The following is a 17,253-nucleotide window of genomic DNA, read 5'->3' as shown; positions in this document are numbered from 1 at the left end:
AGCTGCAGAGTCTGGGGAGCAGACATGCAGCCTCCTTGAGCTGGGCATATCTGTGCTTGCAGAAATGGGGGGGGGGGAGTGGCATGTAACGCTGTGTGGCCCCCCCATGCTTGGACTCTGGGTGGGGGGGGCACTCCTGCCCCAAGCTGCACTCCTGGTCCCCCCGTGCCCCAGCTTCCCTGTTTTTTTTCCTACAGAGAAGCACAGGAATTCTGCCATGGTGGCGGGCACACAGTCATGCAGAATCCCCCCAGGCGGATGTTATGTTAAGCAGTGGCAGCTCCAGGCACCAGCCGCCAGTGCTCCAAGCACGGGCCTGGGGTGGCAAGCCATGGGGGGCACCCTGCCGGTCCCTGCAAGGGCCCTTCGGCGGCTTGCCTGCGGGAGGTCCGCCGGGCTCACGGATTCAGCAGCAATTCGGCAGCAGGTACGCCGAAGCTGCGGGACTGGCGGACCTCCTGTAGGTGCGCTGCCGAATCTGCAGGACCGGTGACCTCCCGCAGGCAAGCCGCCGAAGGCTGCCTGCCTGCCGTGCTTGGGGCGGCAAAAAAGCTAGCGCCGCCCCTGATGTTAAGAGATCATTTAGAAAAATATATTCAGTTTTTCCACTCCCCCACCCCCCATCTCTTTAATTTCTTTCTATATAATATGAGTGATTTGAAGATATAAAACTAAAGTACGTGTGTACCTTTCAGGCTAACTTCCCCTGAAGCACTTCCCAAGAGCAGATTCCTGGCACTGGGCTCTAAATTCCGTTATAGTGGACGGACGCAGGCCCAGACAAGACAAGCTAGTGCCTTGATTGACAGACCTGCTCCACAGTTTGAACGAACAGCAAGTAAACGGGCATCTAGAAGCCTTGATGGAGGTGAGTGAAGTTTCATTACCTTATTGTAAGGTTTCCATACATGAAACCCATCCCATATTTTCTTTCTATTGAAAATCACCCTGTAGGCTTAGGCTTCATACCTATTATTATTATTATTATTTATTATTTATTAATAATTTAGCTTAGCTAAAGAAGAAAGCTGATGTAAAGAGCCTGAAACTGAGACAGTGCCTGGAATATATTTCTAGACACTTAGTTGTTGTAAGGCAGTTCATTCTGTTAATTTTAGTTTATTAAAAAAATAGTCAATTCTGATTCAAAATTTGTGGGCAGAAAAAATTTGTAGAAAGAAATAAATTGGTTTGTTATAAAGCTCATAAATGACAGTGAGGTGACACTTCACAGAACTGTCAAATAAGACAAGCAAAAAAGAATGTTGTGAATTTAAATCCTGAAGACTGACCCTATTCCTAAAGTCTGTTGAAACAGATTTCTTTTATTATATGCTGAAGCAGCACCCATTCTCCCCAAGACTCCTTTTTTAGTTTTGAAAGTAATAACTCAAGTCGTGAGAAAATGCCATAAAACACTTCACTAAAAAGTCTGTACCTGCTTGTCTGTTGCCACCAAAAGCTAAAAGAAAAATAGTACATTTTAACTTTGATGTAGTAGTTTTCAAAAACTACCACAGATCTAGCTTTGGATCCCCATACTACATCTGGGATCCAAGTGGTGGTACTTGTTTTGTACTGCTAAGACGTTTTTAAACTTCATCAGTGGTGTTGGCATGACAGTTCATTTCAAACTCTATGGGCAAGTACCATAGGAGAAGGGAAAGTTCCACTTTTACTAATCTTGTGCTTTAATATCAGACCTCGAAAATAAAAACAGCAAATTAATGCTTCTGTCCGAATTGAAGTCTGCAGCCTTCTCTATATGCTACATGAGTAGCTTGTTAACATGTGCACAATTTCTTCAGCTAAACATGCGTCTCAAAAAATTGAGGTCAGACCTATATTGGAGGAGAAGCAGGAGGATGTGGTGATGGTTGAGATTCCAGAATCAAAACCTGTGGAACAGTTCGGAGAGAAGCCAGGTATAGCTGTGGTGGCTATGACTCTCTGCAGTGCCTTTTCTATCCTTTCCTTTTTTATGCTTGTTCTTGATCGCTCTGAAATGTTTCACAAACTTTGGCCTTTTTCTTCATTTCTTTGCAAGATGTGTCTTTATAGTCAGGCAGCCAACAGGCTGGGATGGGTTTATGTCCTTAAGTGTGGAGAAATGTTGGAATAGAATTGCTTGATTACACTTTTTAGACGTGTATGCAGTGTAGTTGTGGCTGTCAGTCCCAGGAGATTAGAGAGACAAGGAGGGTGAGGTAATATCTTTTATTTGACCAACTTCTGTTGGTCAGAGAGACAAGCTTTCGAGCCACACAAAGCTTTTCTTCAGGTCTGGTAAAAGTACTCTGAATATCACAGCTAAATGCAAGGTGGAACATATTGTTTTCCTAAGGGATCATTCAAGGTTAAAAGAGGCCTGTTAATATCTCTGCAGTGATAGGGCAAAAAGAGGGGGTTAGTGGGATACAGATTGTTGTAAATAAATCCAGCAGACTTTTAGACAGAAACTCTGTGCTCAGATGGAGAGATTTTAAAGGTATAATTACATTTCAAATAAGACTATATTTTAAATTTGTGTACTTTATAAATGATAGATTAAAAAATGTGGAATATTGTTTTTGTGATCCTAAAACATCTGCTTTAAAACTCTTTTTGGATTTCATCTTAGAGGTTGCTCGCGTTTGTTTTTGTTTTTTTTTAAATCTTGCTAAATACGTTTTGTAGTTCATGACATCTTGGGGAGCCATCTTTTGTAGAGCCTAGATTTCTTAGGACATGTTTATTATTTGTTACAACAGTATCTTGGTGACTTCTTGGCAAAGAAGCTGAGATGTGTATAAATTTTGTATATTGTTAGGACGAATTTGTGTATTATACCAGTGTTGTTATCCGAGATCTGCTCTGTTTGCTACTTCTCTAATAATGAAAGGAAACTCATGATGAATGCTTACTGGTGCATAATTCTATCCAGCCAGCATCCTCCATATCTGTGTTTGAGTAGAGTCCCATTCTTCCACTCCACCACAATTCACTATAGAAACCTTGTTTTGTAGCCATAATGTTTCTATCCAAAAAGATGTAGACAGGCCCATCAATACTTTTCCTAAGATGGAGACTGACACAGGCCAGTCATTCCCATCTTCTTCCACACCGAAGTGACCTCTGCCTACGCAAGTGTTGCCAGCTCCGGCTGGCTTGAGAAATCAGAGATTGATACTGTAGATCAACCCAGGCCTCCCACAAGGCACTGCAAAGGACTAACACCTAAGACACCAGGACACAATTCTGATTGTTCTGGTATGCAGTTGCAACGCAGGATTATACTAAAGATCTAACTCCTAGAGCGGCTTAAAACAGGCAATTTTAGTGTGTTGGCTGCCCCTCCCCCACAAAATGTAGACATGCGCAGTCCTTAAGAGGTGAGTCCCCATTGACCCTGACCTCACCATTAGTGACTGTTACTTCCCTGCGGTCTTCCATTTGGTATATTAATGCATTCGTAACTTCTTCTAGCCAAACATACTTTTGAAAATATTGAGATGAAACCAATAGCAGAAGAAGAGGAAGAGGAGAAAGTGGAGGTGTTTAAGGTTACTGTTCCAGAATCAAAATTAATGGAACCGTTCCAAAAACAGCCAGGTACAGCTGTGATGGCTTCTCATACAGTCGTGCTAACATCACCTCCTACAGTACTTACACCTGCTTTTACACAGCTTATTTGTTATGTATGAGCAGCGTTATGGATTGCCAGTGTTAAAGGTGCTGAAATACTATAGAATATGGCTAGAATTTTTGGTGTGGTACTAACTCAATTAAAACCAGAGTAAACGTGGCAAATACTTTGAATCATAATGCTACATCAAACGTTATGAACCAGACAACTTTAGTGAGGTCGGGAGACATATATAAAATTTTTTTACAGCAGTGGTTCAGCAGTTCCATTGGTACATGCACTCATACATACAGATGGCAGCCTCCAAAGGTGGTGTACCTTGCTGGAAGTGCTGCAGTGTTGTCACTTTCATAGGCATATGTGTCATGAATCCTACTAGCAGTATACAAAGTCTAGAATTGTTCAAGTTGTGCTCTCCCTGACCTGTGGCAGATGTTGTGCTACACAGTTTGAGGAGTTAGATTGCAACCTCCTTTTTTCATTGCATTGTTCTTGGCGGCTATTCACTAGTGATTCAGCCTCCCCTGGAGTCAGTTGCTCTTTCCAAGCCACTCCATTGCTTCAAATAAACCTCCATTTGTCTTAAATAAAGGCAGATTTTATTGGCAAATTACAGAAGTTGGAGACCAACATAATGTAATAAAATAAAATGTAAAATAAGTAGAAATATCTCCTACTTGGATACTGTGGAAAGGGTTGATTAAACTAGTAAACCAGCTCTGTGATAAATTACAGAATATCCAGATATTACCTACTGCAGTGTGGCAGGCAAAACTAGTTTCTCAGAGCCTTGCACTTCCAGCCTGCCAGCTATGTCCGGATCACATGGTCCACAGTTTTGTGCATCAGCAGAGTGTCTTCTTCCCTTTGTAGGGAAATCATCCCTTTGTTCTCCCATCAACCAGTCTTTGTTTGCAAGGTACCCGTTCCCTCCACTCTTTGATCCCATCACATGCACCTCTGTGGGTCAGAGTAGTGGCTTACTACACCTCCAAAACCATGCACGTGGCTATTGCCCAATTGTAACGATTTCTCCACCCAGCTCTGTTGAGATGAATTTTTGTGAACATGTTGCCTCCCAGGCATTGAATCTGTGCACACCTGACAGTTAATTGTTTCCTTTCTCAGCCTGACCACTTCATTATTATCCATAACAAGCTGTGCCTCTATAGCCAATATTATGCTGGGTACAGAAATACATTTTAAGTATAACCTCGTAATCAAAGTAATTAGTATTTGATACATCAGATAAGTAATTATAGTCTGCCAAAGGAAACTGTGAATTTTGTTCTCTCTCCCCCTGTCCTCTTATCCCAAAGCATCAAAAAATTAGTATCATAATTCTGCGTGCTGATATTCAGACAAGGTTCCTGAAGAGAGATTGTTCTTGCAAGCTTGTTCTTGGTAACTTCTCCTTTTCCCTGCCGTCTTTGAGGTGGCATTTTAATGAATGCATAATTTTTTTAGTTATACATGTCCTTGAAAATATTGAGATAAGCCCAATAGACGAAGATGAGGAGGAAGAGAAAGTGATGACGATGAAAGATCTAGAACTAGAGCCCAAATTTCTGGAACCAGTCCAAAAGGAGCCAGGTACAGTTGTGATGGCTTCTCACACCCGTGTGGTTTACATTTCCTTCTACTAAGCCTGACTCTGTTTGCTGTCTCACAGCTACCACATACAACTTCTCCCATGTTTATTGTCACTTCTGCAGTACAAGCAGTGTCAAGGCAGTGGTGCTAGATGAGATTGTGCCAAAAGGATGCCAGATCAATACTAGACACTTACTGATGTGTAGGAGAAGTGGGTTTTTTTTTGAGAAATGTGATACCTTGGATTAATATGTAACAGTGTGAAAATTAAGTAAACTTCGGTATCAACAAATTTGTGCACTTGATTACCAGTAAAATTATGTTTGCAGTTTTCTTGCATTTTTCTCTTGGTCTGCTGTTTGTATTGGTCAAATACATACAGTATTTCTGCATATTTTATAGACAAAGACAAAAAGCATTTTAATACCTTTTTGAATGAGAGGCAAAACAGGGATGAGAGGATATCTAAACATACAGTCTATGATCCTTAAATCTGAAAATTTCTGATGTCTTGGGTCTAGCAGGGTGAACCGTAGTAAATTAGTATTAGCTTGGACAAAGTATCGAGTGTGTATTGTCCTATTTGAGCCATAGGCCCGGAAACTAGGTGTGGGGGGGGTGCTGCAGCACCCCCAGGTTTTAGGTGGGGCTCTGCTCCTGGCCCCACACATGGGCTCCCAGCCGCCGGCCCCAGCCTCAGCCCCCTTACCTCTGTCTTGGTCCTGTTCTCCTGGAGGCATGGCTCTGCTCCTGGCCCCAGCTCAGGGGAGGGGGGAAGGGGTGCAGAGGGGGGGTAAGAGGGCTGGCTTTCAGCACCCCACTGTTAAAAATGTTCCAGCGCCACTGATTTGAACCAGTAGTTGACTTCATGAATATGAGCTTCTGTCAAACTGAATTTATTATTTCAGATAATGGGAAGAAGTTTAATTCGACAACCATAAAAATGAATAGGCTATTGTGGGTATAGAAATTGCTTAGTGAATTGTTTGGGGCTTGCTTTGACATAAAGGATCAGTTTGACCACCTATTCCTAAATGTAAGGACTCTTAGAAACTTGATTGCTCAGAAGCTAGAATTAGGGAAGGAAGAGAGTTGGTGAGTTTTGCATGTACCTGATGCTTGTATGTGAGGCACGCTTCTGGTGACAGACTCGTGTTTGAAGCCTCTGGAAAATGATGGGCATCGTTCCTCAACAGTGACTCTTCTTGTGGCAGGGGAAATCATTTGACCTAAAAAGTAGAAGTCTGCTTTGAAAGCCAACTGGAGACTGCTGCTTGTCTGTAAAGTTTTATAACGAAATACCTAGTGATTTTTAATAGGCCAAAAGAAAATGCATAAATCTGATCCAGAGATGGTGAGGAGGTGGAGAATCTCAGTGTCTGATTCAAAAACTTCTTAAGTTTCTGTTTGGAGACTTCATGGTACAGTTAATACAAATGATCACAGTTATAAACGTTTGTACTTTAAAGGTTTCATAGTGATGAACTTATATCAGTGGTGTTTGAAAGATCCAGAAACTCCTTGCAGGGTCACAAGTAAATTAGTATTTCTGGTGTGGCTTCTTTGCAGAGTGCAAGCTTGCTTTTTAACTTTCTGTACAATGCCTATTATTAAAACTATAAGGAAAATATCCTCCACCTTTCTGTACTAAATGCACAAGCTGCTTTACCCCCCTCTCCCCCCCCCTTTTTTTTTTTCTCTTTAAACTACAGTGCTCTAACCTGGGAAGATTTTCCTAGGGATCTAGAATCATTATGCATTTTGAACCTTGCCTTGACTCTTTTTTTCCTGTTCAGCAGTAGCGGTGGTTACACCTGACCGAAGCCCACGGCCCACCTCTGCACCAACCGTTGCTCAGAGACATGTTGAACCTACCCCACCAGCTGCATCAGATACCAAGGAAATAGTAGTAGTCTCTAAAGTGGAGAAGGAAGCTGTGGAAACTGAGGGAAAGCATGAAGAAATGCTACCCGAGAAGGTGAAGATGGAACCATCTGAAGTGGCCAAGGTACGCTAGCCTTAGAATTACCATAAAGTGTTTATTTGTGAGGACTGCAAGTGATTTTTGCTTTATATGGAATGCTAGCTCTAAAATGGCCTCCAATGGCAATGTTGCATTAGATGGGAAGGGATAGAGAGGTATCTCATCCCTGTGTAGTCAGTGGACTGGGAATGGGATCCCCTCTAGCTAGTTGGTTGTGATTCCAGAGAATACCTTTCCTGAACTTCAAGATACCACAGAAAATGCTACAGTGCATGTTACAGTTTTCATGTCTTAATTGTACCTAGGGCAGAACTTTTTTTCAGGGATGGTCCTAAACAAATTCGGTGTTACCCTTTGATCACCTTAAAATGGTATGTTCCGCTGAGAATTAACTCCATGTACAACTGAATTTGTTCTTGTTAACTAGTAACGCTCTTTACTTCAGTTGAATTGCCCCTGATGTACACAATGTGAGAGAAGAATTGGGCCCAGAGTCTTCCAGCTTTTATAGTGTAAAGTGTTGTTTTAATTGATTTGTTTTCCCTGGAGAGCTGTTAATGGACTTCTGACAGGCTGGCAGCTGGACTAAAATGTTGATTTATGACTGTTCAAACACTGTTTAGAGACTGTGTAGAATATACTATTAAGTGGGACTACTTAAAAATTGGAAAGTGAAAATATCTGGTTCTTCTGGGAGTATTCTCTGTAAAATATAGATAGATAAAAATATAAGGCAGAATAGTATATGAAGAGGTGTTTCAACATTATTTTAAAGTTTATTTTGAGAGAGGGTGTGGATTGTGGAGAATCTAGAGGCAGAAAGGGTAGTAGATAACTTAAGATTGCTTCCTGTCACTCTGAATATTGTACATTCTGTTTTCCCCATTTTTTGTTGGGAGTCAAACTCTTCTTGTAATTACATCATATAGAGAGCAAGTCACATATGGTAGATGTAGTTACATTCCATGGAAGATCGGTATGTATAAAATAAGCACTTGAGGCACGAGGAAGGAGACAGTGCAATATCCTCACCAGCCCCCCAGACAAGCCAAGAAATCTTTATTTTCAGTCTTCATATCCCTGTAGAGATATTAAGAATTCTTGTTGGTTGGAGAAAACTGGTGGCAATCTGGAAACATAGGGCCAAATTTGGACCTGGTTACATCTGGTCAATCTCTGACTCTAATGAAGTTGCATCCACTTAAAACTGGTGAATTTGGCCCTTCAAAACCACAATTCAAAACCATAATCACAGTGTCACATTTTCATTGTGTGTTAACCACTTTGTAGCTTCCTTAACATACAGTACTAAGTGTATTTCTTTTGATATGTAAGTGCCTCTCTTCCTTGCATAGTCTACTTGCCATATATCTCTGTATATAAAAACACACATGAGAGGTGAACAAATCAGTTAGTCAACAGGACCGTCTATATGATTAACGAAACACAACTTTTGGTAACCCACACTTGGACTGATGACACCACTGTTTAAAATTGTCAATGGCTGTACACCATTGCCAAATAGTTAAGAGCTCTGAACTTTTTGTCATAAAGGCATGGAGCAGGAGTACTAAGTCACTGAGGATGAGTGCCAAAGACTAATGGAGTCTTGCAGATAATTGAAACATTGTAAAACAGGTTAATGCCACACAATGGTTGCGTTTAAAATAATTCCATTCACCTAGTCCCTCATTTATCTGACAGATTTTTCAAGTAGTTACAGTATTAGGTTTACTTTGGCGCTTAGTGTAGAAAGAATTCTTGTAAAATCCTGTAGACTCTAGAAGCTCCTAAACTGCTCCATAATGGAATCTAGTCTTGGGTTAATCACCTGTTTCTTTATCCTTGCATATATAACTATTTTTGCCTTGTGACCGCCAATCTTTGTGATGTTTCCTGTATTTGTACTTTATCCCATTTCAACATTCTTCCTGCATTGTGGTGGTGGTGGTATTGCTATTTCAACAGGCCCATCAAGGTAATCTTTCCAAAGTTACTTCAGTGATAGGCTAGCAGGCGGTGCAGTTTTATTTGAATGATTCTTGGTCTTTATCCTGCCCATCAAATGTAAGCATGCCATCTCTGTTACAGCCTGGATTGCCTATGTGAATTGGATGAATTCAATTCCTTTTAACTTTAAAAAGCTTTGAAAATATTGGTTCTTAGCTCTACAGTTATGTGGAATGAAAGACTCAGATCCAGTACTAGTGGTAGGTCAATTGGCTGACAAATGTAAATACATACTTATAGACATGTGTATGGCCTGTGTTATACAGGGGGTCAGCCTAGATGATCACCATGAAAGAACATCTTTATTTTCTGTCTTTGAAAAGTTGTACGTCTATTAATTTGAACATGTCATTTTTGACAGTGATCTCATTGGGGTATCAAATTGTAGATAACCTTTGGAAAGATTGGCTTCCAAATAGGCTTTTTGTTTTAAGGATATCTTTGGTGGAACTATTAAATAAATGCTCTTGGGGTCTTTTAAAACACTGATCTCAATTGTACTTTCAGTTTTAGAAACATGATGTTGAACTAACAAATTGTCACTGTTAGTTATGTTAACCCTTGTTAACCCTCTTCAAAGGACTGCATGTTGATTCCTGCACGTTGACACATTTCAAAACCAACTTAATATTTCAGCTGTGTTTTGAAACTGAGTGGTTTCCAAAAATCTACTAACAAGAAATGTTTTTACCACTTTATTTCTTATATGTAGGTGGGGAAAATGCACAGCGAGGTCACATTGCCTACCACAAATGGTGACCAGCCCCAGGTTTGTGCTGATAATTATCAGTTAGGTTGTTCACATTTTTTTTAAAAGGTTGTAAAATGAAGGTTCAGCATAACTAAATGAACCAACATTTTTTGTTTTTTATCACTGCAAAACAGCAGCCTGCAGAAAAAGAGGAAGATCCGATAAGAATGAGGAAGGTTAGCCATTTTACACTTTCACCAAGCAAAATTGCCATATCACTCATGCATACTTAATATATTTAAAAAGACAGTGCTCCAATTTCTTCATGTGCTTTGATTTTTAATCTGCAAGTATCTGTTGCTTGTTTTCAAAACGATTCAGCTTTTTGTCCCAGTGGCAATCTGAGATTGTTAAATAAATCTCTGTTAAAGAACTTCTTAGTGAGAAACATACTCTGTTTCGAATATGAATTGTGTTTCATAGTTCTGTACTGAAATAAAGCTAGTAACAAGCACAAGAAAGTTGTACATTGAACGTTCCAGGAAATGCAAAAACATACCCATTTATAGTTTTATGGGATACATGACAGGGAAGATATGTAAAACGCTGAAGGTATTTCAAGTATATTAATTGTAGTACACATTTTAATAAAATGCTTTTTAAAGGCTTGGAAGAATTGGAAAAAACACACGTACAATACCATTTAATGCAGCACCATACACACTTCATTATCAGGAAGTTGAAAATGTCTTAATCTTTGCAAGTCTTCCATAGAAAATGTTGAACACTTATTTGCTGAGAGCAGGATGCTTTTGTTGTAGCAATGCAAATAAGCCAATGAAACTCTGGGAACTGTCTCTTTAAATGAAACTCATTACATTATTCCATTGTTCATGAGCAAGGTCCTCCATTTCTTGGTGGTGACTGTTTCTACACACGTTCTTGTGGTTCTATTGCCCATCCCATATTGGCACAATGCTGCGCTCCAAACATTTATTTAACTTTTTTTATTTGCCAATTTGCGATTCCCGCAAGAAAAACATTTTAATTTTTTGTGCTTTTCTTTTTTTTGTTCCCCCTTTCTTTCATTTTCACAGAAAAGATCAAAGAAACTAGATGGTGAAAACATTTATATCAGGCATAGCAATTTAATGTTGGAGGTTTGTATGAACTTGACGCTTATTTCAGTTGCGTTTGCCTGGACCTTCTGCATTCTTTGCTGAACTCTTTTTCTTCCTCCTCTGCTGCTGAATTTGTTTTTGCATGCTGTTGCATGAAGCCTTTTTTTTTAAAAATATGCTTTTGCATGTCAACAATAAACACGATGATGTGCAGTCATTTCTCCTACCTTTTTTGGTTTTCATTCTGTCATACTTACCAGAAAAATATATGATTGGGATAGTCCTGTGTTAAATCTATTTCTAGAATCCTAGTGACTTTATTGCATGGTTTTTTCCTTCAGTCCACAAATAGGAATTTCTACACTGGTAACTCAGAATAACATGAATCACACAGGATGCAAGCATATAGAGAGTGTGTCTCTCTCTCTCCTTGACTGAGACAAGGAAAAAAAGAGGGGAATGGAATCAAGGATGAATCACAATTGAGCACATAAAAATGAGACTGACAGTAAAGCTGCAAGCTGTATAAACTATACAGCAGTCTTGTTCAGCATTCTTCAGAAGGGCTCATGCCACTTCAGGAGGGCTCAAGCCACCATTGCTTGCTCACAGTAATGTTAGATGGGGCCTTTTTTTGCTTTCCAGAGAACCGCCAATAGAATTTACCATCATTGTTGCTGTAATTTTTCTCTAAACACTTTCCTGTTCTAATGTGTTCTAGGAAACATACAGGTCTCTTACATTGGAACAAACCAGTGGTCAATAGCAAGTCCCCTAGTGTCTGATGTAATTACTATCCCTAGCGAAGTGTGCCATTGAATACACTTCAGTATGCTACTGCTCAGCTGTATTCTGAGGGTGCAAGGTTGTTTTCTGTCATTTCATGCACAGGTGTAGATCTTGGATAGTCAGCTTTAAGATACTGAAACTTAAAATGTAGAGGGCTCACACGCAAATAGGATCTCGAAGACTGGAACGTTCCAATCATATATTTATACATTGTTATGGAAAACACTTTGTGGCTTCTGGTACTGACTTTTTCTGTGTGTTGTGTTTTCTATTAACGATTACAGCTTCAGCAGCTGATAGGGGTTTCCTCAGCAGTTGCTTTTGAAAATGAAATGTACTAACTGCCTTTTTTTTAAAAATATTAATTTAAAGCTTTGCGGCTTTTGGTTTCTGACGGCTACAATTTTAAGCTTTTGGACATCAGTAAAATGGTCAACAGGAGTCATCTACAGTCAGAATGCAACAAGGATTTCACCCACCATTTGTTTAGGCCATGCATAAGCTAATTGTTTGTTTATTCTCAATGAAAATTTGTCTTAAATGCTTTTTTCCTGCTAGTGTGGTACTTGGCTCTGGCACATGTATTGTGTGCTCCAGTGCACTTCGTTTTGCCTCAGCCTCCTCAACCTCTTACTGCCTTCCCCTGCCACCCGAAACACTTTTGTTACAGGTGTTCACAGACCCTCAGCTAGAAATGGGCAACCAAAAAGGTTGCGTTGCTTATTGTTTCTTCCTTTTTAGTCTATGTATTTGGCAGATCAGATTAAATCCAGAAGACTGGCTGAGTGTGGGAAATGTTCTAGAAAATGTTTTTATTTTATTGAAATCAGTTACTCCTTCAGATCTTGAACTTCTGTGCTTCATAAATTTATAAAAAGGTGGAACAGGAAAAAGTGTAATTATTAAAGCGCTTTGTTCATTAAAAGAGGCTTACAAAAGCAATTCAAACTTCTGTGGGATACATCTTGCTAACTTTAGCTTCCACATTAATACTATTCTGGCAGGGGAAGTCCAAATGTGAACAAAGTGCTTCTTACCAGGGGCAGGCTAAACAAGAGGAGTGATCTTTCTGGTTTTTCAGTCCAGAGTCAGTGGCAGGGCTCCTCTGCATGTGTTGCTGATTCCAGCTTCTGAGCTTACCATGGAGTCTTCAACAGTGTTTTTCATGCTTTTTCTAACTAGCAGGCACTCATCTCATGTTTTCATGTGGGACAAAAGCTAAAACTATTTGGTTCCCCATGGATAGGCCAAAAGAGAGAGCTATATTAATGAAGCACCCTTTTATCTCTGCTAGCTGAAGGCAGTCTGTCTTTGGTAAGCTTGTAGGGTCACGGGACTGGGTGACCAGACAGAGTAGGCTCTTTTGACAGGTATTAATTTAAAGCAAATGCAAGCAATCTAGTCTTGTGTAAGTAAGTGACTTAGTAGGTTGAAAAACAATTGAATGTATAGAGAATGGAATCGGCAAAATCAAATTTGCCAATGACTGTCTTGCTTGTTTTTTGCACTGTCTTGAAATGTCTTTGTTTAGCTTAAGCCTATTTTATTCAAAAGGCTTTGTTTTAAACAAACTCTGTTTTTACTTGCAAGGCAAGGCTGTTTTTGAATGAGATAGTTGAATTGTGGACTTGTGTTGAAGTCTGTGCATTTATGCTGTAACCTGGCATCACAGAATAGAGAGTTAACATTTTCCATACCCATATTGTTTTAGCTTGGGTGCACTGGTTACTCTGGCATGAAGTAGATGCTCAGTTAGTTTTAGGAGTAATTTTCTCATCTCACATTTTGTTCACTAGTGTGAAACCACTGGTATAGTTCCTGGAAAGAATGAGGTGTGGGCAAAGAAGGTTATGAGGTTGCTTTTTAAAGATAATTTCATATGGGAGTGGAAGAAGTGGAAACTAGAAACAAACTCTTAAGAATGTTAACAGCATCTGTGAGCTTCCCTTAGCTATTCAGGGTTAATGGAAGAACAACAAAAGAGGAAAACATGCAGTGAAGGATATGAAATCAAATTGTTGGGGTTCTTTTAGTTTTGTACCTTGATATTTTAAATCCTCTTTAGGTAAAAATCCAGGTTTTTTTACTGTAATCTATTTTGCTGAAGTAAAAGATGACTAATGTCAGGTCTCACTGCTAGAGGGGCAGACATCTTCCACTTAATTAAAATTTGTCCCTCAATCCGAGGGTAGAATAAAGGGAAGGAGAATATTCCTTTGTATGTTTAGAGTGAGCACAACTAATGGAAATTAGCAACAACTTTGAGTGCAGCTTGCTATCTGGCAGCACAGGCAATTTTAGATGGCCTCTTTTTATGTGCATCTTCATTTGATTTTTTTAAATCGTAGGAACTAGATAAAACTCAAGAAGAAATAAAGAAACATCATGCTAACATCAGTGAGCTGAAGAAGAACTTTATGGAGTCCGTCCCCGAGTCCCGGCCTAGTGAATGGGATAAGCGCCTGTCTACTCACTCCCCCTTCAGAACATTTAACGTCAATGGGCAGGTCCCCACCGGAGTGGAAGGAGTGAGTACTTATGAAATGTGGTATTGACTGATTTTATATTATAGCAACTAAATACTGACGCTAAAGGAACATCTTTAAATAGTGGAGGACTAAACTTGGCTCATGTTATATTTCTGGTTGGGGACATTTCAGATGTCTTTTTTGGTGGGTTTTAAGAACAACATTGTTGCTGAGGGATTCATTTATTTTAGCTTAAGTCACAGTTCTTATGTGATACAGTATAAAACAATATTGGAGCTTCCTATCTGGCTTTGTAGCAACATTAGTTAATGTTGCCACTAGAATTTTGTTTTCTTGCTTTCAGTTTCAACATTACAAGAGCACAGACTTAAATAGTTATGTTGGGATCTGGCTTATTCAAAATACAGGTGGGGGTAAATCTATCTTCCAAAATGGAAAATGTCAAAATTGATGTGGATTGTAATTTTAAATTTTAGCTTCAAGGATATTATCACAAGCCATGGAGAGGGAAAAAAAAATATTTTGGATGGTGCCTCTAAGAACCAAAAATCACAAGGCTTGATAAGCCAGAGAGGAACCTTGTTAAGAGAGTTTTGTATGTAACTCGGCCCTGATCTTGCATCAGGAACTGCCTGTGTGTACCCATATTCCAGTGGGATGTCTTACTAACATGGGCACAGGGGTATACAAGGGGTTGGGCCCTGGCTTGGTAGAAACATAATTGCTTTTTAGGGAAGTGTTATCCATATTTGTAGCAGTTCATGCACATTCATAGGCCTCTTCTTTAGTTTCATAAGAATTTTACTACTTTTCGTCAGTAAGTAAGCTGGAGAAGCCAAGAGATCAGTCAGTCTGCTGTCTAGTCTCTTCCTTACTGGTAGTCAGTATCTTACTGGGATAGGCCTTGTCATATTACTACTGCTGTTACTTAACTCATAATTAAAGCTCCTAGATCAAAATAATTACAACTTCTTGAACAATGATAGTTATCTGCCTTAAAGGGAGGGAGTGAAATCCTAGCTCCATTGAAATCAGTGGCAAAACTTTCACTGGTTTCAGTAGGCCCAGGATTTCACCATAGATCTGCCCCCCTTGCCCCGCCACCAGTTGCTGTGGAGACTGTTTTTCTTTGCTTGACTTTTAAACCATGCAAGTGTGGAACTTGTAACATGGAATAATCTTGGGGAAGGAGGAGGAAGTTTCCAGTTAATTTGTTAAACACATTAACAGTTTGATCACTGAATTTTATTTTAAGAAGCCTTTCTGCAACATGCTCTCCAGCAGAGATGATACAGGGGTCTCCACCCATAAGAGTATTTCCCAAGATGGGGACAGAGGGGATAGTGTGTGCTTACCAACCCGCAACTACAGTGGTTTGTTAGCAATTCTTTAACACTGTACTAAGGGTGGTGCCAGCCCTATGTGATACCTGTCTCTGGAAGTTCCAACACCTGTGACATGATCCTTCTGAGAACGGCATTTTAGTGAAGGTGATTTATGATCATAACATGAGACACCTGCAGAAAGGCACATGGATAGTGATTTAGTTTGCCTTCACATTATTATCAAATGTATAAGGAAGATAAATTTGAATGTAATATAATTCTTTTTGCTGATGTACCATTATGCTATTGTTGCAAAAATCATGGCATTCTATACGGGGTTATCTTTCTGCTAGTCCTATATCTTACATTACAAGACAACTGAACTTTACACACTTTGTGTATGTCCAGGTCAAGAAAGCCACTCTCCTGTCCTCTGAAAGAAGGGTTGGTGGGCCAGAGGTAAAGCTGCTGTTATGATATGTGCTTCTGAACCAGAATTTTGCTATTGTAATGGCACTAAGCAAAAACTCAACAGCAGCTGCTGAGTAACATTTTTTTGGCGGGGGGGCAACATTAAGTAGTTTCATATCTCACAGCTTCCTGACCTAACACTTTAAAGGATTTGCACTGCTGCTTTTGCAGCTTTCAGTTTGCTTATTTCGGCGCATGGCTGGTTGAAAAGCTGCATGAAGATGTAACCGTGTATTCGGAAAGAAAAACAATTATGAAAGTTTAACTATACCCTGTTCTTTTTATGTTGTCTTCCTTTCCTTTTCCGTTTTGTTTTTTGTTTTAATAATCATGTTACTGTTGCATTTTATTTTATTTCTTTTGCTGCCCAGTCCCCCAGCTACTTTCTCCCTGATACTCATCACTTAGGGGTGTGCAAAGAACCAGTCCCAAAACACAAGACTGATCAAAGGAGGTTGGATCAACTGAGAGAGCTTAGGGCCAAATTTTTTCTTTCGTAGATGTGCCGGGGTTGATCATGCTTGGCCAACTGAAAGAATGGAAAGCATTTCTTGAATAAACTGCAATAAAATTTTCCCAAACAATTTTCACAAGTGCTAAAGCATTTGTATGATACAGTGTTCATTATAATTTCACATTCTTTAGATTCTGAAGACTCAGATGCACTAAAATGTAAAACAAAATCCAGAGTTTGGAATGTTACTACTAAAAACATTCATGTTCCATACTCCTGATTCCTAAGGGATTGAAAATTTTGCATTCATAACTACAATATCATTTATAAAAAAGTGGAAATTTTGATACTATCTTCATTTGCAAAATCTTCAAAACAAGATTTTATCATCTGCATTAAAAGCTAGGTGTTAGACCTTATAAACGAATGTCACTTTTAAGGCCAGTATAGTATAGGAAGTTATAAAAGACTGCATTTTTATACTACCATTTCTGTTTGTAATACAACAAAATTAACTTTTCTCAACAATTTCAATTGTGGAACACTTAAGCACTAGATTTTAAATTATCCTTCTCTCAAAGGGAAATTGTGAACACTCATGAACATGGCCCTAAGATTAGTGGATTCTATGAAGATGGTCATATTCAGAAACTAAGTTATAGGATATTGCTGAAGTGCTTCTATCCTGATTGAGCCTCCAC

At 39.4% G+C, this 17,253-nt stretch overlaps 1 protein-coding gene across 33 annotated transcripts in view; it reads left to right on the top strand.

The window, feature by feature from the left end:
• Positions 1-17,253, top strand: part of EPB41 (erythrocyte membrane protein band 4.1) — a 160,962-nt gene that overhangs the window by 96,142 nt on the left and 47,567 nt on the right. For 6 of the 33 annotated variants that reach the window (XM_044997492.1, XM_044997506.1, XM_044997491.1 and 3 more), the window contains 9 exons: positions 696-868; positions 1,809-1,925; positions 3,466-3,591; positions 5,093-5,218; positions 7,015-7,226; positions 9,925-9,981; positions 10,098-10,139; positions 11,001-11,063; positions 14,162-14,341. In XM_044997492.1, the coding sequence (XP_044853427.1) occupies positions 696-868; positions 1,809-1,925; positions 3,466-3,591; positions 5,093-5,218; positions 7,015-7,226; positions 9,925-9,981; positions 10,098-10,139; positions 11,001-11,063; positions 14,162-14,341 (1,096 nt within the window). Of the gene's footprint in view, positions 1-695; positions 869-1,808; positions 1,926-3,465; positions 3,592-5,092; positions 5,219-7,014; positions 7,227-9,924; positions 9,982-10,097; positions 10,140-11,000; positions 11,064-14,161; positions 14,342-16,035; positions 16,087-16,469; positions 16,639-17,253 lie in introns of those variants that run through there. The other 27 variants (XM_044997501.1, XM_044997497.1, XM_044997504.1 and 24 more) reach the window with 23 other exon arrangements.

Source organism: Mauremys mutica, chromosome 23 (genome assembly GCF_020497125.1).
Source record: "Mauremys mutica isolate MM-2020 ecotype Southern chromosome 23, ASM2049712v1, whole genome shotgun sequence".
NCBI classification, from domain to species: domain Eukaryota; kingdom Metazoa; phylum Chordata; order Testudines; family Geoemydidae; genus Mauremys; species Mauremys mutica.
This window is presented reverse-complemented; position numbering and strand designations above follow the sequence as displayed.